Genomic DNA, 23,518 nt, shown 5'->3' on the forward strand with positions numbered 1-23,518 from the left:
CAGATGTGAATAGCGCTACAATAAATCTGTAGCCTAAGTATTACAAACATGTTATCTGATGTGTGCCAGCATGATGATACATGAAAGTGATGCATGTGCTTTTATGTGTCTAGGCATAGCCCTCTAGGTCTACTCTAGTCGACGGCTTAGCCTCGTAACAAGAAAAATTTAAGAGGTAACCAAAAATGTTATTTAAATGTTCTTTATTTAAAAAGATGGGAGTAAGTCTCAGAAAAAAGTTATAGCCCCAAAAATAAATTAAACAAAACAACTTTCAGAACTCTACACATTGAACTACTAACAAAACTGCATAAACTATTACAGTAGAAAAACAGGAATAGACATAAATATTAACTTAATACACACATGTAAAATACAAATATTAAAACATTACTGTCCGAGAGGGTATATATTTGTGAGATAATAAATAATATGAACACTCACTCAAACATGAACAAATACTGTACTATGTTAGGGAGGTGGAGTCCAAGAGCTTTGCAGTGAAATAGCTTTCGTTAGATACAAACACCTCCCAGTTCTTTAACATAAATCAAACTTTAAAAGACTGGATATGCTGATCGCTGGGCTCAACCCAACGCTTATGGAATGGAGACAGATAATGGTGGCTGTGTTCAGGCTTTAGCTATATTCCAATCTGACAACTCTACGCCTTAATTCATGCCTTTCAAGCATCTGGAAGGTGGGTTTTTCCTCCCGTATTTCTAACGCCTATTGAGAACTGTTAGGGGCTGAGGGAGTCAACACAGAGGGATTGGGTTGAGTTTCCAGTTGTAGCTGCTGTCTTTGACTCTGATCCAGCAGATTGTTTTGTGGTTAGTGCTATAGTGGGGTAGGAGGGTAACACTGCAAAATTCAATTCAAACAGCAGGCCACCCATGTAAAATTAACTCTAAATGAACTGGGAAATGTTCATTGGAGTGGCAATATACATTCCTATGGAACCTTATGTGCAAAGTAAATGTCCAACATTCTATCAGCTGCATATGGAGTGGTGGAAGCAGAGCCATATTCCTAAATATATACTTTACATGTAGCTCTGGGTAGAACAGGAATCAGCTGGAAGGTACAGAGCTGGACTGAGTAACAGTCTATTCTCTTTGGAGGTGTAGTGTTCAGAGTTTCTTCTGACCTTACTGCATTCTCCCTTTCAGCCCAAGAGTTAAACAATGCATACACATAATGTATTGGAGTACTGGAGGTTCCTCTTGTGCATTGAGTGGTTGTCCCTTCCTCAGTTAAGGCATTGTGATTGATGGACAGGAGTCAGATGAATTCTCACAAGTTCTCTCCAGGTGTATGTACTGTGTGTGTGCGTGTTTGTTTACTGGCTAGTTTCCTGTTTCTTGCTGCTGATCCAGTCAGTGTATTGTGTAACACGTGTGTACACCCCGGGTGTGTCTTTCTTCCCACAGCCATCACCCCAGCTGATCAGCCCCATCAGAGTCATCTTCCCATCCTTGGGACAGACGAGAGGACCGCCAGAGTCACCCTGCATAGGAGAGAAGGAGATGAGGGACACGTCAGTTGTGGTTCTGTCATGGTTCAGCAGGAGGTCTACAGTACCATTTTATAAATATTATCAGGAGCACTAACATCCAACATGACACATCCTTGTACCAGCTAATTAGCTATTTAAGTGCTTAGTGTTGTAGAGTTTTTGGGGCTACATACTGCATGGCACCATATATATATATATATAACTACTTTTGACCAGGGCACATAGTGCTATGGTCAAAAGTAGTGCACTATATAGGGAATATAGTGCTATTTGGGACACAGACAGTGTGTTTGGGTCTTAGGAGGGTGAAAGAAGAGCCCTCTTCACCTTGCAGGCGTCATCCAGACCCCGGGTGTCCCCGGCACACAGCATGTTGGAGGTGACCAGACGGCCAGATAAGACATTAGGGACACAGCGGGCCTGAGGCCACAACCTCACGTGACCCCTCTTCACCCGCTCAGAATACATCGCATTAACTATGGAGAGGGGAAATGGGAGGGTATTAAGCTCTGGACACACTATTCATGTTGGTCGGCCTGCATTGCTCCATGCCCTCTAACACCTATATAACATTTTTTATTTTACATCTCTAGACTGAATAAAAAAAGATAGCAAGGGTTATGCACCCCTTTGGGCCCCCAGGACCAGGAGTAAGAAACACTGCTTTAGGTACACTATATATACAAAAGTATGTGGACACCCCTTCAAATGACTGGATTTGGCTATTTCAGCCACACTTGTTCCCTTTTTATCTTTATTCAAATACTTTTCATTCAAATCCATATGCTTTGGTTTCAATACTTCAAACCAAATGGTAGTTCCAGGTAGTCAGAGAAATAAGATGGGTGTTGGTTAAATTGTGATTTTAATGAATGGAGCGAATTTGGAGCGGCAGTTTTTTTTCCCTGTGTGAGCGGAGCGGTTTTTAGCAGAACAGTTGGAAAGGACATGGATCAGCGTTGCACACCGCTCCATGAGAGAGGAGCAGGATTTTCAACCGCTCAACTCTGCTCACATGCTCTGCTCTGGAAGCAACGTCAGCACAAGAACTGTTAGTCGGGAGCTTCATGAAATGGGTCTTCATGGCCGAGCAGCTGCACACAAGCCTAAGATCACCATGCGCAATGCCAAGGGTCTGCTGGAATGGTGTAAAGCTCGCTGCCATTGGACTCTGGAGCAGTGGAAACACATTCTCTGGAGAGATGACTGCCATCTGGCAGTCCGACAGACGAATCTGGGTTTGGGGGATGCCAGGAGAACGCTACCTGCCCCAATGCATTTGTCGTGCCAACTGTAAAGTTTGGTAGAGGAGGAGTAATGGTCTGGGGCTGTTTTTCGTGGGTCGGGCTAGACCCCTTAGTCCAGTGAAGGGAAATTAACGCTATAGCATACAATGACATTCTAGACAATTCTGTGCTTCCAACTTTGTGGCAACAGTTTGGGAAGGCATGAAAACCCCATCAAACACCTTTGGGATGAACTGGAAAGCCGACTGCGAGCCAGACCTAATCGCCCAACATCAGTGCCCGACCTCACTAATGCTCTTGTGGCTGAATGGAAGCAAGTCCCTACAGGAATGTTCCAACATCTAGTGAAAAGTCATCCCAGAAAGGGGCCTCCCGAGTGGCGCAGCAGTCTAAGGCACTGCATCAGTGCTTGAAGCGTCACTACAGACCCGGGTTTGATCCCAGGCTGTGTCACAACTGGCCATGACCGGGAGTCCCATAGGGCGACCTTCATTTGGCCCAGCATTGTAAGGGTTTGGCCGGGGGGCTTTCCTTGGCTCATCACGCTCTAGCTGACTGGCCATGACCGGGAGTCCCATAGGGCGACCTTCATTTGGCCCAGCGTTGTAAGGGTTTGGTCGGGAGGCTTTCCTTGGCTCATCACGCTCTAGCTGACTGGCCATGACCGGGAGTCCCATAGGGCGACCTTCATTTGGCCCAGCGTTGTAAGGGTTTGGTCAGGAGGCCTTCCTTGGCTCATCACGCTCTAGCTGACTTCTGTCGTCAGTTGAACCGTTTCCTCCGACACGTTGGTGCTGCTGGCTTCTAGGTTAAGCAGGCAGGTGTTAAGAAACGCGGTTTAGCGGGTCATGTTTCAAAGGACGCAGGACTATACCTTCGCCTCACCCGAGCCCGTTGGGGAGTTGCAGAGATGACACAAGATCGCAATTGGAAATCTCAAAATTGGGAAGAAAAAGGTGGTAAAATAAAAAAAGTATTCCCAGAAGAGTGGAGGCTGTTATAGCAGCAAAGGGAGGGACCAACTCCATATTAATGCTCATGATTTTGGAACGAGATGAGCAGGTGTCCACACACTTTTGTTATGTAGTGTACATCAACATTTTTCTCCACCCTTTCACAAAAACCTGAGTGTGCCTCAGGCTACTGCCCTCTACTGGGCATCAGAAAAATAAGCACAGAAACAACACTTAGCTAAGCTTCATGAGTTTAAAAAGAAACATTTCAAAGAAAGGGTGATGTCTGTCTTACACTCCTTCTCTTTGCCGTAGCCAGAGATCTCACACTCGGTCCAGTCAGGCAGTACCAAGCCTGGGTCGGGCAGACAGGCGGGCAAGACCTCCGGGGAGTTCACAGCGCAAAGGCCAATATCACTCTTCAACTTCAGCAAGACTGAGAAGAGGGGGAGGGAGGAGGAGGGCAAAGAGAGAATTAGTGATATTGCTTTACTTTGGTTACAACGGCTCTTTATGGCTCTTCACATATGCTACATAGTCAAGCCATAAGCCTCTTGCGAGTCAGTGCCTAACATTGTGCTGTCCTATACAGCTCAGTTGGTACAGGTTCAATTCCCACGGGGTAGCAGTATAAAAATGTATGCAATCACTACTGTAAGTCGCTCTGAATAAGAGCACCTGCTAAATGACTAAAATGTCATGTAAAAATGGGTCACCAATGTCGTTGTCAAAGGTTTCCTCGTTGTATTTCTCATGGGTCCAGTACTTCTCCACCTCAAAGATCTGGTCACTGCTGGAGGAGTTCTTACGAAACGTCTGACCCAGAACCACTTGCAGACGCTCTGGTTTAAATCTAACGGAGAAAGCAAATCAGTGAGTCACACTTGGGTGTCTGTGTGTGTGTGTGTGTGCGCGCACACACACACGTGTGTATTAAACCTACCTCTCGTCAAAGCAGTGTGCAGCAGAGAGGACCCAACAGGAGTCTATGAGGACCCCTCCACACAGGAAGAAGTGTGCTTTGTATGTGGACCGGAACACGTTGATGGCTGCCTGCCATGGCTGCTCTGTGATGTCACTCTTCCGGGCCCCCCCCAGGATACGGAAGGAGGGGTGACTGAGATTGTTGTCAGCACGTTGTCCACAGGTACCTATGGGGGGGCAGTCAATATATTGTTTTCTGTTTTTAGATGTATAAACCTCAAGGTTTAAAGAGGAAGAAGGGGAGGTGTGAAGTAGGAAGAGAAGGACACGGGGGGAGGTTTGGTGTGGGAGGAATAAAAGGAGAGGGGGAGGTGTGGAGGAGAGCAGGACATGGGGAGGAGGAATAGAAAGAGGGTGTGGTGTGGAGGAAGAACAGGAGGGGGAAGAAGACAAGTGTACAGGTAAATGTAATGTGTTGTTTTGTGGCTGTCCTCCTACCTCTGTTGGTGGTGGTGGGAGCCCTGGGGCCTAGAGTAGTGATGGTAGTAGGTCTCCTTCCTAAAGAACAAACAGATACTGTTCAGTACGACATCAGATATCAAATACTCAGTGTGACTACAGTTGCAAATGTACTCAATTAAACTCATTGCAATCCCAACAAATTGCATCCTTGTCTTCTTCATCATTACAGTAAGCTACTGTAGGTGATGACAATTCTTGGCAGAATATACAGTGTTCATCTGACCGGCACATGAGGACATATGCATGCATACGGTTGCCGATATTATTGGACAGTAGTCATGGTAACAGAGATACTCACTGCATTTGGTGATGTTACAGAGCTCCCAGGTCAGCTTCATGTTTCTGTAGACGTGACACCAGGGGCCGAGATCACCGTCTGGGTTCCTGAAAGAAAGAGAGAGAGAGAATGTACAAGTGTGTGGCTGTGTGTGCGTGCATGTGTCTAGCATGCATGTGTGAGAGTTTCTCTGTGTGTTTATAATCCTACCTGCAGAAGTTGTGACTTCCCAGCCCCAGCTCTCTGGCATCAGACCTCCATGCGTTGTAGAACTTGTGGGTGATGAGGGGTGAGTCCCAGGCAAGACAGCTGTAGCCCCTTTTAGTGATGGCTGTCGTCCCCCTGTACGTCTGCCCCGAGCCCTGCACACACTCCGCTGGGCTCTGGTCTGGAAAAACACAGGGTGAGGCACAGATTTCATTTACGCTGTGGACTACACAGTCAGTCAAGTAGCCTTCTTGTCATAGTTTGGAAAGGCGACAATGTAACTGTATCATGCAGGATATGAACCCCACAGGAGAAACCAACGTTTTAGACCGTTACACCAAGAGGAAATTGCCGAGGGCAGACACTGGTTTTGACGTTTGCAGGCGGGGCTACCTCATCACGTGACCATGACCAACTCATGTCCGTTACATTCACTCCCCTTTGACCTCCTCCCCCATGAGACACCACTGCACGTTTGGCGCCATTGTTAACAAGCAGGACATGAACCCAGGTCTCCCATGGGAACAACCAACCTCTTAGATCAAGAGGAAATTCCCTCTTGGGCCAAGTGCCGACACTGGTTTTGAAGTTCACAGGGCGGACTATCTCATTAGGTGACCATGATGGACTCATGTCCGCTACATAACCAAATAGCATTATGTTGTCATGTCATTACCTGCAGGGCAGCTGGAGAGAGTACAGAACTCCCAGGCGATCTGGGTTCCCTTGTAGACATGACACCATGGCTTAGTATCATCGCTTGGATTCCTAAGAGAGAGAACAAGGGAAGGGAATATTTATATTGAGTGCTCGATTGATGTATGTGCGTGTGTGTGCGCATTTATGCGTGTGTACCTGCAGTAGTTGTGATTGCCCAGCCCCAGGCTGTTCGCCTCTGGTCTCTTAGCTGTGAACGTCCTCCCTCTGAGGGCTGTGGAGTTCCAGTTGATACATTCTGAGCCGGTTCGACTGATACTCCACGTACCACGGTACCCTTTACCCTGGCCCACCACACACTTCTCAGTGGTGTCTGTAGAGAGGGAGAGAAATTAGTCTATCCAATCCAGCCATCAAACAATTTCTGTCCCAAATGGCACCCTATTCCCTTTATAGCGCACTAATTTTGACCAGAGCATATAGGGCTCTGGTGAAAAGTAGAGCACTGTGTATGTAATAGGGTCCCATTTGGGACACAGAATCTATGGGAAAATACATCATAGCAACCATGTTGATCTGATAGTCTGTGTCTAGCTGTCGTCCTTTCTCTATGGCTTCCTCCTATCGTCATACATCCTGGTTACATGACTAAGGACTCACATCTATTCCGTGTTTTGGCTCCCTGATCTTATGGTATCCATGCAATGACACACGCATGAGTAAACTCATTTAGAGAGGATGTACCGCTCTTTTAGGCTCACTCAGTCACATGGGGACAGTTTGGCCATTGTGGTTTCATCAAATGACCAACGATGAATTATGACGCCGATAGATGACGTCATATAATATGACTCTGGGCTCACGCTTTTGGCTGTGTACTCACTCATTAGACCATCAACATGTGTTACGAATTTACATGTTGAGTGGGTGGGGTATTTACAACGGCCTCCCAACGGGATTAAAACAAACCGATTGATGCCAGCTAACCACTGAGTTCCATGGCGTTCCAGATTTTGGCTTCTGGGGTGTAAACAATTTTTATTTTATGGCTGGCCCACAGACCACAACTCCATAATATTTTCTAGTCATTGTCACAGGATTACATTCTACCATTTTCTATGTGTCTACAGCCCTAATGATAGTAGTAACCAACATTACTACTAGATGCTAATAGATAGGCATCAATAGCAATCCCTTGTCCTTGTTTTTCAGTAGTATACGAGGCGAGAGGAGAAGTATTTGACAGTGTAGCGTGGTCTCTGATTGTGCTCTACTTACTGATCTCACACTGAGCCCCAGTGAAGCCTGGTGGACACTGACACAGGTAGTCAGAGGAGTAGACCATCTCCTTACAGGTTCCCCCGTTGTAGCACCTTGACTGATAGCAGGCTACAGGGATGAGAGAGGGATGGTTTGACGTGCTGGAGTTGTTCTTTTATTTCTCTAACCATATTTACTAGACCACAGACGAAGAGCCCACCTGTTATGCCAAATGTCATGACTTCTTTTACGTCACATACAAAATGTCATAATCTCCTAATCTCCCTTTTTTCAGAACAGCTTCAACCCCAATTTGCACGTCTCTTGACAGCGTATGACCTCACAAGCTGAGAACAAGGTAGTGATTTGTCTGTCAGATGGGTGGTCATGCATCATAGCATTGTTCAGTGGAGGTGAAGGAACATGTGCATTTAAATAGTGAAAGTCACAATGGGTGGGTGTTCTAATGACTATACATCCTAGACTACACCCTTTCTCTCCATGACACCAACCACTCTCCATAGTGGAGGGAAGTAAGGGACCAGAAGGGAGAGATACTGTAAATACAGAGTGGACAGAGGGAAGGCAGACAGAGGGAAGGCAGACAGAGGGAAGGCAGACAGAGGGAAGGCAGACAGAGGGAAGGGGTTCTGGAAAAGGAAACAAGTTACAGAAAAACAAGCTGAACAGTGTTGTCACTCTACCCGCCTAAAGGGGGTTGTGAGTGTGTGTCTATTTATATACAGTATGCGTTTGTCTGTGTGTTTCCACTCACTGGTGACTGGCACATAGTGACAGCGCTGTCGTCCTCGTGATGCACAGGTGCAGCGCTCCACAAGCTGGCCCCTCCATCTCAACCACGTGTCCCCAAAACCACGCACCACAGCTGACTGGCCATCCACACACCGCTCTATGCACACGAACACAGAAAGACACAGGGGTAAAGACAAAAACATAGACACATGAGTCACTTACAAGATGAGACAGATACATAATGTATACACATGAAAAGAGAAGGTGTAGGTGACAAACTAATTATTTGTTGTAGCTAACACATGATTAGTGTGAAGCACAGGTGGCCAGTGGCACCTTAATGGCTGGGCACCAGTGGCTGGAACGGAATAAATGGAAAGGTATCCAACACATGCTTACATGTGTTTGATACCATTCCATTATTATGAGCCATCCTCCATTCAGTAGCCTACTGTGGTGTGAAGAGAGGGACAGCAGAGGGGTGTAAGAGGGTGAGGGGGCAGTCCATGCTCACCTTTATGGTTTCTTGTCCCTCTTTTGGTGTGAGGGAGCTCAACCTGCCATGGGAGAGGTAAGAAATGTGAGCTCAAATCTCCACAGTACCAACAAACACATACAGTGGGGCAAAAAAGTATTTAGTCAGCCACCAATTGTGCAAGTTCTCCCACTTAAAAAGATGAGGCCTGTAATTTATCATTAGGTACACTTCAACTATGACGGACAGAATGAGGGAAAAAAAAGAGGAAAAAAATCCAGACAATCACATTGTAGGATTTTTTATGAATTTGCAAATTATGGTGGAAAATAAGTACTTGGTCAATAACAAAAGTTTCTCAATACTTTGTTATATACCCTTTGTTGGCAATGACAGAGGTCAAACGTTTTATGTAAGTCTTCACAAGGTTCACGCACTGTTGCTTGTATTTTGGCCCATTCCTCCATGCAGATCTCCTCTAGAGCAGTGATGTTTTGGGGCTGTTGCTGGGCAACACGGACTTTCAACTCCCTCCAAAGATTTTCTATGGGGTTGAGATCTGGAAACTGGCTAGGCCACTCCAGGACCTTAATGCTTTTTACGAAGCCACTCCTTCGTTGCCAGGGCAGTGTGTTTGGGATCATTGTCATGCTAAAAGACCCAGTCATGTTTCATCTTCAATGCCCTTGCTGATGGAAGGAGGTTTTTACTCAAAATCTCACGATACATGGCCCCATTCATTCTTTCCTTTACACGGTCGTCTGGTCCCTTTGCAGAAAAACAGTCCCAAAGCATGATGTTTCCACCCCCATGCTTCACAGTATGTATGATGTTCTTTGGATGCAACTCAGCATTCTTTGTCCTCCAAACACGACGACTTGAGTTTTTACCAAAAGGTTATATTTTGTCAGATGGTCAGATGAAACCATTCTCCCAATCTTCTTCTGGATCATCCAAATGCTCTTTAGCAAACTTCAGACGGGCCTGGACATGTGTCCCCTTGCTTAAGCTAGTAAGTCTGGCACTGCAGGATTTGAGTCCCTGGCGGCGTAGTGTGTTACTGATGGTAGGCTTTGTTACTCTGGCCCCAGCTCTCTGCAGGTCATTCACTAGGTCCCCCCGTGTGGTTCTGGGATTTTTGCTCACTGTTCTTGTGATGTTTTTGACCCCACGGGGTGAGATCTTGCGTGGAGCCCCAGATCGAGGGAGATTATCAGTGGTCTTGTATGTCTTCCATTTCCTAATAATTGCTCCCACAGTTGATTTCTTCAAACCAAGCTGCTTACCTATTGCAGATTCAGTCTTCCCAGCCTGGTGCAGGTCTACAATTTTGTTTCTGGTGTCCTTTGACAGCTCTTCGGTCTTGGCCATAGTGGAGTTTGGAGTGTGACTGAGGTTGTGGACAGGCGTCTTTTATACTGATAATGAGTGGAGGACAGAGGAGCCTCTTAAAGAAGAAGTTACAGGTCTGTGAGAGCCAGAAATCTTGCTTGTTTGTAGGTGACTAAATACTTATTTTCCACCATAATTTACAAATTAATTAAAAATCCTACAATGTGATTTTCTGGATTTTCTCATTTTGTCTGTCATAGTTGGAAGTGTACCTATGATGAAAATTACAGGCCTCTCATCTTTTTAAGTGGGAGAACAATTGGTGGCTGACGAAATACTTTTGCCCCACTGTATTGTCTGAATGGCAACAGTAGTGATGAAGTTACCTCTAGACTCTGATCTAAGGTCAGTTTAGCATTTTTCACCTTGTGCATTTTGCGAGGTGAAGTTGGCCCTATAGGTGAAGCTGAGACTAGATCTGCACCTAAGGGCAACTTCTACCTGGAGCTGTGGTTAGTGCAGTGGATGTGGTACCTACTTTGTCCGCTAGGGAGTAGCAGAAAGCTGACAGGAGGAGCAGCATTCCCAATACTCTGGCCATGGCTGTGTCTGGATCTTTTCTGATGGAAAATAAATACAAATGATTAGACTCTAAGCCATGTGAAGAAAGACTGTTTTGGTTGATTCAGGAAAAGTCAAGTCATTGGGTACATACATCAAGCACTCAACATCCCTTGGACACAGTCACAACTTATGAAAAATAGAACAAAAAAAGCCAACTCCTAGTGAACAATGGGTCCAATGTCACGAGCATGCTACTCTGATGTGGGTAGAGGATGGATGGACTTTTCAATACTACCCCTTCCTCTAACCCTTCCTTTGAGTAAGACAGAGGGAAATGGTGGGATAGGTGGAACGTTCTGGGGAATTGGCGGGCATTTGATTCCTTGAAGTTGTGATTTCCTGTGAAGCCTTTTAGGCCTACTGACATACAGGAAGGAAGTTAAAGCAGTGCTCGTGTGTGTGCATGGACGGTCCTCTGTAGCAGTTGGTAGATCATGGCGCTTGCACCGCCAGGATTGTGGGTTTGATTCCAGGGGCCACCCATATGTAAAATGCATGCACATATGACTAAGGTACTTTGAATAGGTCACTGTGTGGGGGCTTGTAATTAAAGGATTTTTTTATTTTAAATAACTGGGCAAGTCAGTTAAGAACAAATTCTTATTTACAATTACTTTCCTCGTTATTACTATCCTCGTTGGTACTGGATGTCCCCACAAGCATAGTAAACCAAGGAACATTTCCCCATGAGGACAAAGGCTATTTAAGTTTAGGGTTAGGAGTTACGGTTAGTCCTGAGGGACAGAGAACAGTGACAAACTAAGCACAGTTTGCCACCGAGGAGAAGTCTCACAAGCTCACATGTGTGTGTACAAACTGTATGAGTGTGTGAACTCACAACGTTGCCAAAGCCTCTCTCCCAACATACCAATGCAATATGGAAGCAGTTTGTAAACAGGAGTGCAGATGTACAGACGGGTAGAATGACAGATGTACAGACGGGTAGAATGACAGATGACAAACAGATGAGGACAAGCGAGAAAATGGAAACTTTAGAGTTGGACACCACTTAGCCGGCTTTCCAAAAAGTTTGTTGCACTACTATAGAGTTAGCTACATTTTGTAACCAGAATACACACTTTGTTGAATCTGACAAACTTTTGTATTTTTAAATGTGTGGTGATGGTGACGGTGTGATGGTCGTGCTATTTGGTAATACTGAAGGATGCTCTGGATAAGAGCATGTGCTAATGGAATTTTACATATACATTTACATTTTAGTAATTTCAGAGCAACTTACAACTAGGGAAGGTAAGACAAATACATAGTCACTGCAATAAAATAAGCATGGGAATAAATGTAAATTAATCTAGTTCTCTGTAAACACACAGACTAGAGATGGTTCTGCAGTGCCTTTTAGGCCCTAAAGCCTCTGTCAACTGACTAACCATGACTCACACACTTAGAGAGAGAGAGGGAGAAAGGGAAGACAGAGGCAATGACAAGAGAAAAACTTCATTAAAGATGGAAAGAGTGAAAAGGGATTGAGGAAGACTACAGCAGTGGTCATTGCATGGGACCAAGGCATAAACCTTACCTACCAACATACATACACACACACCACATCTGGCTGATGGTTTTTCTGATCCCCTGTGGCTGATTGGGCTGGTGTTTTGTTATAAATGAGGTCAAACTGTGCACACACACACACACTGCTCAGAAACATGAAGCTCATCAACTCACCAGGTGCAAAGAGTAGATTTTCCTGGAACCCCGACTCCCTGAGTCTTTCACTGGGACAACTCTGCAAGATGTGTGGGACTTACACACAGACAGAGTACATACCCCTTTCAAGCCAGTTGTTTGTCACTCCTGGTTTATTTGGGCTACCCTTAGCTGCTCTGGTCCCCTACTGTCCCTCCCCTGGCCTATCAGACCAGGCCATATGTTTCCTGCCAACATTGAGCCTGTGTGCCTGACGTCACTCACTTTCATGTTTTATCTGTCAAACACACATGCCTAGTGCCTGTCCGCCATCATTAACATGCGTCTTAGCACACACACACACACACACAAATGCACATACAAACGTGGGTGCCGTCAGACACCACAGGATTATCAGCTGCCGTCTGACAATCCCACAATGCAGTGTGTCTGTAGGACTGGTTTGTGGTCTGGCAATGATCCTACTAAACCAGCTCTTACAAGAGCCAACAGACACATGCACATGTTTAAGCCCACACTAAAAACACTCAGACAGTTACACACCCTTATGTTGGTAGGAGTTTACAAGATAACAAGAACATCTCTTACAAGTCAGTATGTTGTTTTGTTGATGAGTTTAAAACCTACTGCAGTGGTCTAAATCAGGGTCACAGTGATTATTGGTAGTCTTGAACAAATCTACTTTTAAACAAAAGTACACACCTCATACACATGTGTATGGACTTTAAAAAAGAAGACACCTGTACCATGTCAGATAGAGTTGAAATGTATTATATTTTGATGTGGAGAATTTGTTTAAGGGTCAAATTGACTCCAACCAAACACAACGTAATCTTTCTAAGACAGAGGGATGCAGTTGAATCATTGTCCAAAAATGAACAGATTGTGGTTAAAAAAAAGCAGACAAAGGTGGCCCTACAGTAGTGTGGAGTAAAGACAAAGGCGGCGCTACAGTAGTGTGGAGTAAAGACAAAGGCGGTGCTACAGTAGTGTGGAGTAAAGACAAAGGCGGCGCTACAGTAGTGTGGAGTAAAGACAAAGGCGGTGCTACAGTAGTGTGGAGTAAAGACAAAGGCGGCGCTACAGTAGTGTGGAGTAAAGACAAAGGCGGCGCTACAGTAGTGTGGAGTAAAGACAAAGGCGGCGCTACAGTAGTGTGGAGTAAAGACAAAGGCGGCGCTACAGTAGTATGGAGTAAAGACAAAGGTGGCCCTACAGTAGTGTGGAGTAAAGACAAAGGCGGTGCTACAGTAGTGTGGAGTAAAGACATGTGACAGAAGCCTGCCATCAATTAGACAACGAATTCTACCAATCTTACCTTCAACCCTACAGAGGACCTAAAAACTGAACGGGATCCTCACAGAAGCTAAGGAGAAGGGCTACATTTCAGACAGAGTTCAAATATATTTAATGGCAGTCTGCTTATGGCTTCTTTTACCTTCTTCCAAAGGTCCACAAACATCTTGAAAACCCCCAGCAGACCAGTCAGTCATCAGTGGTAATGAAAGTCTGACAGAATCCATCTAAGTACATTGATTACTTTATTAAGCCTTTTCTGATGTCACTCCCAGCCTGTCTTCAAGATACCACAGATGTGTTGAACAAAATGAAGGAATTGAACAATATAGGTCCAACTTCCTTTTTAGTCCCCATGGATGTGGAGTCTCTACACACCACCATTGAACATGAACAATGTTTGGCAGCTATACACCAGTTCTTGAGAACCCGACCTGAAACTGAGATGCCTCCTACAGAATTCATTGTCTCACTAACTGAATGGACTCTTAAATCATAACACCTTTATCTTTCAGGGCCATATTTCTAAACAGGTCAAAGGGTGTGCCATGGGAGCTTACAGCCCTTCCTACGCTGGTTTGTACTTGGGTAAATGGGAAAATGACTTACTTTTGGATCCTTCTGATAACCATTTCTTTGACCGGATTATATGGTGGGGACACTATATTGATGATGTTTGCCTGTTCTGGTCCGGCTCAGAAGATTAACTTATTTCCTTCCACCAATACCTTAACAACATTAACCCTAATATCAAACTAACTATGGAGTACAGCAAGGATAAAATTAATTTTTGGGACCTCGACATTAGTAAAAATGACCAAGGTTGTTGGCACACATCTTTAGGAAGCCTACAGATGGGAATACCATTCTGAGGGCAGACAGCTTTCACCCAAAAAGGCTAAAAGAGAATATTCCATATGGCCAATTCAAAGAGTCCGCAGAATTTGCGATCAGGAAACAGACTAGTGTCAAATCTGCTGAATCGGTTCTTGAATCGGGGCTACAGCGTTCAGGTCCTGAAAGACGCAGGTATAAGGGCTGGATTACTTGACAGAGAAATTGTTGCGAAGAGGAGTGCGTCGTGATACATCGGAGATAGTGTATTTTGTTACAAAATATAGAATTGAAGCAGAGAACATTAAAAGGATCATTAAATAATTGGGGAATCATCCAAAGTGATACGTTACTACGCCAAGTCTTTCCTGAGCCACCAGTCATAAGCTTTAAGAGATGTCCTACCCTAAAATGACAAATTAGTCCAGTTATCTTCCGGGTGACTCAAAAAAAAAAAAAAAAAAAAAAAAACTTGTCTTAACGACAAACCCAAGGGCTCTTTTAAATGTAACCATTGCAGTAATATTGCACAGAAGTATTTTGTTGACACAGCTTCCAAAATGGAGTATTACGTCAAGCATTTCATTAACTGAAAAACCACTCATGTCATCTATAGATTGGAATGTGCAAGGTGTTCTACATTGGATGGACAAAGAGATGCCTTCAAGACCGCTTAGCGGAATACAAGTACGCCATACTGGTAGGCAATGACAACCCCATGGCAAGGCACTACAAGTCCTTACACCATGGCAACCCTGCCTCCCTACAAGCTATGGGTATTGATCATATTCCGGCCTCTATTAGAAAAAGGGGACAGTTTTAAACAGTTAAACCAAAGGGAAAGTTTTGGATTTACAAACTACAGGCCACTAAATACCCTGGTTTAAATGAAGATATGGATTTACAAACTACAGGCCACTAAGTACCCTGGTTTAAATGAAGATATGGATTTACAAACTACAGGCCACTAAGTACCCTGGTTTAAATGAAGATATGGATGTACAAACTACAGGCCACTAAGTACCCTGGTTTAAATGAAGATATGGATGTACAAACTACAGGCCACTAAGTACCCTGGTTTAAATGAAGATATGGATGTACAAACTACAGGCCACTAAGTACCCTGGTTTAAATGAAGATATGGATGTACAAACTACAGGCCACTAAATACCCTGTTTTAAATGAAGATATGGATTTACAAACAGGCCACTAAATACCCTGGTTTAATGAAGATATGGATTTCTCACCCTTCCTGTAGGGTCGTGATGGGTCCATTTACTGTCATCTAGTGGACATTTTGCTCAATTGCCCTCATCTATGGTTAGACAGTTCATGTTTTGCTGTGTTCTAGTGGACTATGGAATATATTGCTTTCTTATTCTTGACACTTCTCCCACTCATATTTAAGGTTAGAACTACCTTTGTTCTGATACTTCTAGCTTGGAGTTGTATTTATGATAACTTAGCTACAGTATTGCACCTTTTAATGTGTATAGTATTGCTTACTAGGTGTGCCCAATCAATTGTGTAACCACTCCCTCCTCCAATTAGGGCTAATTGATAAGCTGTTTAAAAGAGGACATTGTATTCCTTTTTTTGCTACTCCCTGTCGAAAGCCATGCAGCCGAAACACGTCAGTTTTTAAAAACTTTATTTCTATTGAACATGCCATACTAATGAAGGCATTTTAATCAATTATATGAAGAGTGCCTTGGTCCTCTTCTTTTTGATGACCAATTTACCAAAGAGCACCTTTATCTACCAAAATGTACTATTGTGTACCTTAGTAGCACTTTCCTTCCTCCTAGTATTACCTTAGTAGCACTTTCCTTCCTCCTAGTATTACCTTAGTAGCACTTTCCTTCCTCCTAGTATTACCTTAGTAGCACTTTCCTTCCTCCTAGTATTACCTTAGTAGCACTTTCCTTCCTCCTAGTATTACCTTAGTAGCACTTTCCTTCCTCCTAGTATTACCTTAGTAGCACTTTCCTTCCTCCTAGTATTACCTTAGTAGCACTTTCCTTCCTCCTAGTATTACATAGTTTGCATCCCAATATTACACTTTATATACAGTACATCTCAGAAGACTAAAATATAACAAAACTGTTTGACATAGAAACAGGATTTCCGTCTTTAAAAACAAAATGTTATTAATTATGATTTTGAAAAATATTAACATTCCACCAATGAGGCCAAAGAGGTTGTTTTTGGTCATTGACTGCAGGAAAGGGCTACCTCATTTTCTAGCAGGGATTAGAAGGCAATGGTCTGTCCCACCCAGTTAGTTAATGGTTTCTTTTGATTGTGTTGTATGACAATATATTCCCTACACACCCATGAGGGCTGTAGCTCTCTTAAAACAGTCGGTCAAGTCTGAGTTATGGTAAGAAGATGAGGCTGTTAAACTGTGATTGGAGCTTAACTAGTGCTAGACTGAGGCAACACACAGGCCCCCCCCACACACACACACACACACACAGGCCCCACACACAGGCCACATCCGTTCTACTGATGTAACTCTCATGTCCTATTAGAGTTCAGTCATAAAGCAGAACTGTAATTATAGTAACAGAGTTGTCTCTAAGTGCTGAGCACAGCTCCTTCTCCCCCTGTCAGTCTGTGTGAGGATGAGTCTAGCTAGCTGACCTGTACAGTAAGGATGTGTGATTTGCTGACCAGTGACCACAGTACTGGTACAGCAGGTAGAGACTAATCAGCGGCCATTTAACCTCTCGAGGGAAATAGGAAAGAAAGTGTTAAATATTAGGGTTAGGGATCAGAGGACAGGGCTAGACAACCCAGCACAGTGTTTGCAGTACTCTAGTGGAATCTCTCCACACTGCTAAAGCTGACTGTGTACATGTTCTCATCCTCCTAAATCTATCTATTGCCTTCAACACGATGAACCATCAGATCCTCCTCTCCACGCTCTCAGGGATGGGCATTTCAGACTCCACACATGCTTGGATTACATCCTACCTAGCAGGTCACTCCTACCAGGTGACGTGGAGAGGATCTGTATCTGCACCACGTACTCTCACTACTGGTGTTCCCCAGGGCTCGGTTCTAGGCCCTCTTCTCTTTATACACCAAGTCACTCGGCTCTGTCATATCCTCACATGGTCTCTACTATCATTGCTATGCGGATGACACTCAACTATATACTTTTGTCCTTCCCCCCCTACTGACACCCAGGTGGAGACATGCACCTCAACCTGCCTAGCAGATATCTCCATTTGGATGTCAGCCCACCACCTCAAGCTCAACAAGACAGAACTGCTCTTCCTCCCGGGGATGTCCTTTCCAAGACCTCGCCATCACGGTTGATAACTCCACGGTGTCCCCCTCCCAGAGTGGGAAGAACTTTGGCATGACCCTGTCATTCTCTGCAAACATCAAAGCAGGGACTCGCTCCTGTAGGGTCATGCTCAACAACATCTGTAGAGTACAACCCTACCTCACACAGGAAGAAGCGCAGTTCCTAATCCAGGCACTTGTCATCTCCTGTCTGGAGTACTGCAATTCACTGTTGGATGGACCCCACTTGTGCCATCAAACCCCTGCAACTTATCCAGAACGCTGCAGCCCACCTGGTGTTCAACCTTCCCATGCAAAAAGTATCTTAAATAATCCTACATTACCCCTTGCTCACCGACCCCTCCCTGTGAACTAACACTCGCACTTTGTTTACACCTGACTAGCTCTGACTTTGCTGATAACTACTTTATTGAGGAATGATTGACTTACTATGACTGATGTGTGGTTGTCCCACCTAGCCATCTTAAATTGAATGCAGTTAGTAAGTCGCTCTGGATAAGAGCGTCTGCTAAATGACTACCATGTAAATGTAAAATGTCTAGTCAAATCTTAACAGTGATCAAACTGAATAGAATGATTTTTTTTAATTACTGACCTACAGCTGCTAGAACGAGGACAAAGAAACAGGAAACATCTTTAAAGTGTACCAAGCCTTGGTACTGATGTTGCTGTTGGTAAAATATGATGTGTGTGTGTGTGTGTGTATGGATGGGCATATGTGACTGTACATGCACACATGCCAAAGTTATGTGTTTATTCTTCACTGAGAGAAAGCAGGCAGCCATGGGCGTAATCTGATTAGCATCACATTGAACCAGTTTTATAAACAATGACACAGAACTCTGGTTTGGTTCTAGCTAATTATCTTCCTTTCCTTCTCTTCTTTAGGTTTGGTTCCAATACTCTAAAATAACCTTATTTTCCATGTCGCCACATTACTTTTTGGGGAAGATTCACTGGATATGTTAATCCCAACACTTGAACCCTTAGTCATAAAGGTCTATACTAGGTTAGTGACTGTCATAATAAAGATATTACATGTCATGAGAGCTGATGTCTGCTTATGACAACTGATCTAACACGGTCATGACACTATGTGTTACTTAGGGATAGTAAGCTACTTGGCTGGAGCTATGCCTGCTATACCGGGCTCTTAACCTGTGAATCAGGTCAGCAAAAGCACTGAGAGGCCCCCTGGCCTAAAACACCAGCCCAGCCACCACAAAGAATGCACTAAATTCACTGATCCATGATTAATGGTCCGGGATCAACGTGTTACTTAGCAACATTGCTGAGTTTGGACTACAATGCTGCCCATTAATGGTCAGCCAGATCCTGAAAGTGACCCTGTCCTGTAGGTGGCGCATGTGAGCCACTTCAGGTTTGTCTTGTTCAGTCACCTTGTATCGGAGGACAATAGGGGTGCGCTCTAGTATTGACAAAAGCTATCCAGAGGAATTCCCTATTTAAACTAGCTGCTTTAAACATACAATTCTATACAGGGCTAGTCAGGCAAAGGGTAGATTAACACACACAGTTGACTCCAGGGAACCACATTCCTAGAAACATTCTGTGTAATCTCTGTTCTGTTATCTGAAGGAACACTGATTCACAACTGCTTTCACTTGTTATTGTTGTTTTTGAATGTGAACTATTGCAACAAGAAATTTTAGAATGACCTCATTCCAGAGCTGTGGATTACTGAGTGAAGTGACAGATGACGAAGTGATACAGTATGTGCAATGGGAGTATCAGGTGAAGGGAGGGGTAATGAGATAAATGGAAAGAGAGAGGTGGGAGAGAGCTGACGGTATGAAACAGAATGTGAGGGGAGTATCAGGTGGAGATGGGGATAAAGAGAGAAGAATGGAGACAGGTGGAAGGATGGAGAGGGGGATTACAGTAGTGAAAGAATGCAAGGTGGAGAGAGGGATGAAGAGAGAAGTGGAGTGATGTGGTGGGATGGGGAAAGAGTGAGATTAGTGTGGGTGTGAAAGATGTGGGATAGAAGGGGAGAGAGGAATGTGGAAGAGAGATGTGGCAGGGTATGGTCAGCAGTATTTGACTTAGTCACTGAGTAAGAACTAGGTGACTATTGCACTATTGCTCTTGGCTGGCTCAGTCACTTTCACTTCCCCCCACTCTTAGAAAAAAGGGTTTCGAAAGGATTACTCAGCTGTCCCAATAGGATAACCCTTTTTGGTTCCAGTTAGAACCCTTTTGGGTTCCATGTAGAACCCTTTGTGGAAAGGGTTTTATATGAAACCCAAAAGGGTTATTTATACCTGGAACCAAAAAGGGTTCTCCTATGGGTACAGCCAAAGATCCCTTTTTTCCCCCCTAAGAGTGCACATAGCCTACATGTGCCAAGGTGGCGACATAAACATCAGGTGAGAAGAAAATGGCAGACATAAAATGCACGAGAGCTACATGCTCTGCAAGTAACAGAATAACTAGCCTACACAATAGCAGCCAAGAGTGTAAATATTTGCTTTCTGCCCTTAATCCGTTGAGTTGGCCGACTACATATTTGAAACAGTCCTTTAATTGAGTCCCCAATATAGGATAAATGCCATTATGTGATGTAAGTATCCATTATGTGATGTTTCAACCAGCTTTCTCGACCTCTGAATGCTTGGCTATAAAAAGCCAACTGACATGTACTCCTGAGGTACAAATCTGTTGCACCCTCTATAACCACTGTGATTATTATTTGATCCTGCTGGTCATCTATGAATGTCTGAACATTTTGAAGAAAGATCTGTCCTTAACGGACATGTACTCTTATAATCTCCACCCAGCACAGCCAGAAGAGGACTGCCCACCCAGCACAGCCAGAAGAGGACTGCCCACCCAGCACAGCCAGAAGAGGACTGCCCACCCAGCACAGCCAGAAGAGGACTGCCCACCCAGCACAGCCAGAAGAGGACTGCCCACCCAGCACAGCCAGAAGAGGACTGCCCACCCAGCACAGCCAGAAGAGGACTGCCCACCCAGCACAGCCAGAAGAGGACTGCCCACCCCCCTGATCCTCTGTCCTCTGCGTTTCTTCCTAAGTTCCTGTTTACTAGGGAGTTTTTCCTAGCTGCTGTGCTTCTACATCTGCATTGCTTGTTCTTTGGGCTTTTAAGCTGGGTTTTGTTAAGCACTTTGTGACAACTGCTGATGTAAAAAGGGCTTTATAAAATATATTTGATTGATTAATCAATTGAGTATTTGGATTTCATAAATAAATGGAGTTTGCTGACTACATATTTGAAACGTTCCTTTATCCAATGTGGAATAAATGGTATTATTAAGTATGTGTATTTTCAAAATGGTACATTTGTTAAACTTTCATTAAGTCTACAATATGGGATAAAAAAAATGCAGAGGTTTACTGACACCATTCAACCGATGAGGGTGCAGCCAAACTACCGCCTGGGAGGCTTGTGGTCGGCGTATGATGCGTGTAACGTGTTGTGTTGGTACCGAATCGAAAATAAAATAAAGTCAATAGCCTACAATTTCTTTTGGAACATTTGCGCGTATGTCTACCACCGCAGTGTGCACCTTGCTGTGCTTCACATGTGAAAACATAATAGTTGATCAACATTTTAAACTAACCGTTCTGATCTGTTCCATCAGCCTTATTGATTGATATGTCGCATACCTCCACTAATCTACTTTGATACGCATCATGGGGATTAAGTGGTGATCACACAATGCCCACAAAAAAAGTGGGTATACGGCAAATACCTGCGTATATACCCTCCAATACACTACCCCATACGTTATATCTAGAAGGGATTGAATTGGTCCATATTCCAGGTATAGTAAATTAAGGGACACAAAGTGTAGAACAAACGACGTAAACCCATCTAGAGAAGAGAAGCACCTACAAGCATCTGGGACCACAACCTACTGTCTGTATGAGAGACTGCGCTCATAATAACATAGCCTAATCATATAATAGCCTACATGCATTCATTCAGCTTTTCAAACTATGCACAAATGCTTGGGAAAATTAGATCCACAAAAAGTATTTAAAATGTCACATTGTTTACTGAAATGTATTTGACATTCCATTTGAAATCATTTGTCCCGGCATGCTTCACAGAAGACAATTAGCAAATGTTGTAGCCTAATGCAATCACTATGACTTTTAGCATAGCCAGTAAATAACTATTAAAATCTGGAAAACAATGTGTGGTTACATATTAACATAAATATCCTTACCTTGTCCTTGTGTATGGTATGTTGCCAGTTCTGAATCTCCCTCTAGAAACAATTGTCATCGGAGGATATTGACAATGAAGTGTGATAACTGCTGTGCTTCTCTCGGGTTTTATCCTAGCCTCGGCTATTTCCGCTGAAGGGGGATGTTTGGATTACAACATGATTTGACCATTTTTACGTATTACATTATTTTGCGGAAGTGTGACTCAAAGGCACTCAGGCCTTTACGTGACACACACACGCACACAAAACTGAACCTGAAGCTGTCTTTGGCTCAACATTGAAGGGTTGATTAAGAAAAATATATCATATTCTAATAAAGTGAATATTTGTCTTGTACAGACTTCAGTTGATCTTGGTTGCAAATCTGATGTTATTAGTGATTAAATTCTTCGCAACCTGAGTTTATACTCTGCAGCTGTTTGGAATTTGCCTCCCCATGGCTCCTGACCAGGCCAGGGTAAAGACTGTGGGTGGGTTCAGTACCAATGGAAATCCAGTTAGTGGCGAATCCCCTGCCAGAGTCTGGGCCGTTCCAGACTGCGTTGGCCCAGGGCTCTTACCTGTCAGACAGGAGACGAGGCTCACATTCGAACCGTAGCCAGGTAGAGCTCGAGCAAAAATCCCTGGCACCCAGACGCCGCTCCATCATTACTCCCTCTAGGGCGCGAGATGCAACGCGCTGGGACCGGACGCCACCGGAGGAGGAGTGGGTTGCGTCGTCTGTGGGGGAGCTGGGGTTGATGTCGGGAGACCACTCCTTTCCATCATTTGGTCCATCGACGAACCGATCCGAGGATGGCCGTGTGATAGAGGACGCGCGCCTCCATTGATGGAAGAGGGGTGGTCGCTGCCCCCGCTGACTCCATGTCGGTAGTGCGGGCTTCTGTCACGGCTTCTAGGAGTAGTGGGTGGAGGAGTCAGGCGCAGGGAGCAGAGTTATTTCAAACGTGGGTCTCTATTCCAGGAACAAGAGTAACGGTCACGCCAAACACAAGGGCGCATAAATAACCAAGTCCAACAAACAGGCCAAAACCTTCCGGAAAAAGAAATCCACACACATGAACAGGAAAAACTAGCCCACACAAAAGCAGGTGGGCATAACGAGTTTAAATCGCCCAAAACAAAACCCAAACAAGAAACAGGTGAAACTAATCAGACAAAACTAACTGAAATAGAAAAGGGGATCGGTGGCTGCTTGTTGGCCGGGGACGACGACCGCCTTCATTGCAACTCCACATCAGAGGGCTGCGACAAGTCAAAGACATCAAAATGTGTCGGTGTATGCTTTTATATAAATAAATACATTATTATTAGTCCTTGTGTGCTGTTGAGGAGAATATGGCTGAAGTTGTTAAACTTTTATTCCATTTTTGGAAAGGAAATTGTTCAGCGAACACTGGACTAATTGTGGACTAACACGCTGTCGCCTCGTTG

General features: G+C 44.3%; 1 protein-coding gene across 3 annotated transcripts; it reads right to left on the reverse strand.

Annotated features, from left to right (window-relative positions):
- Positions 1 to 186: 186 nt before the first annotated feature.
- Positions 187 to 23,251, reverse strand: LOC118371607 (tissue-type plasminogen activator-like). Of its 3 annotated transcripts, XM_035757131.2 has the most exons (16): positions 22,645 to 23,244; positions 22,082 to 22,214; positions 10,665 to 10,746; positions 8,834 to 8,876; positions 8,342 to 8,476; positions 7,585 to 7,695; positions 6,505 to 6,679; positions 6,326 to 6,417; positions 5,653 to 5,830; positions 5,464 to 5,549; positions 5,142 to 5,201; positions 4,663 to 4,870; positions 4,436 to 4,572; positions 4,015 to 4,155; positions 1,847 to 1,995; positions 187 to 1,510 (listed from the first exon to the last, which is right to left on the reverse strand). In XM_035757131.2, exons 2-16 carry the CDS (start codon positions 22,138 to 22,140, stop codon positions 1,343 to 1,345), a joined length of 1,824 nt encoding a protein of 607 aa, XP_035613024.1. In that variant the 5' UTR covers positions 22,141 to 22,214; positions 22,645 to 23,244; the 3' UTR covers positions 187 to 1,342. The 3 variants fall into 3 exon arrangements, with proteins under 3 accessions (XP_035613024.1, XP_035613023.1, XP_035613025.1); XM_035757130.2 differs by lacking the exon at positions 22,082 to 22,214 and having other exon boundaries at positions 22,645 to 23,251; XM_035757132.2 differs by lacking the exons at positions 22,082 to 22,214; positions 22,645 to 23,244 and adding an exon at positions 12,434 to 12,594.
- Positions 23,252 to 23,518: the final 267 nt, after the last annotated feature.

This window comes from Oncorhynchus keta, chromosome 25, assembly GCF_023373465.1.
Source record: "Oncorhynchus keta strain PuntledgeMale-10-30-2019 chromosome 25, Oket_V2, whole genome shotgun sequence".
Classification (NCBI taxonomy): domain Eukaryota; kingdom Metazoa; phylum Chordata; class Actinopteri; order Salmoniformes; family Salmonidae; genus Oncorhynchus; species Oncorhynchus keta.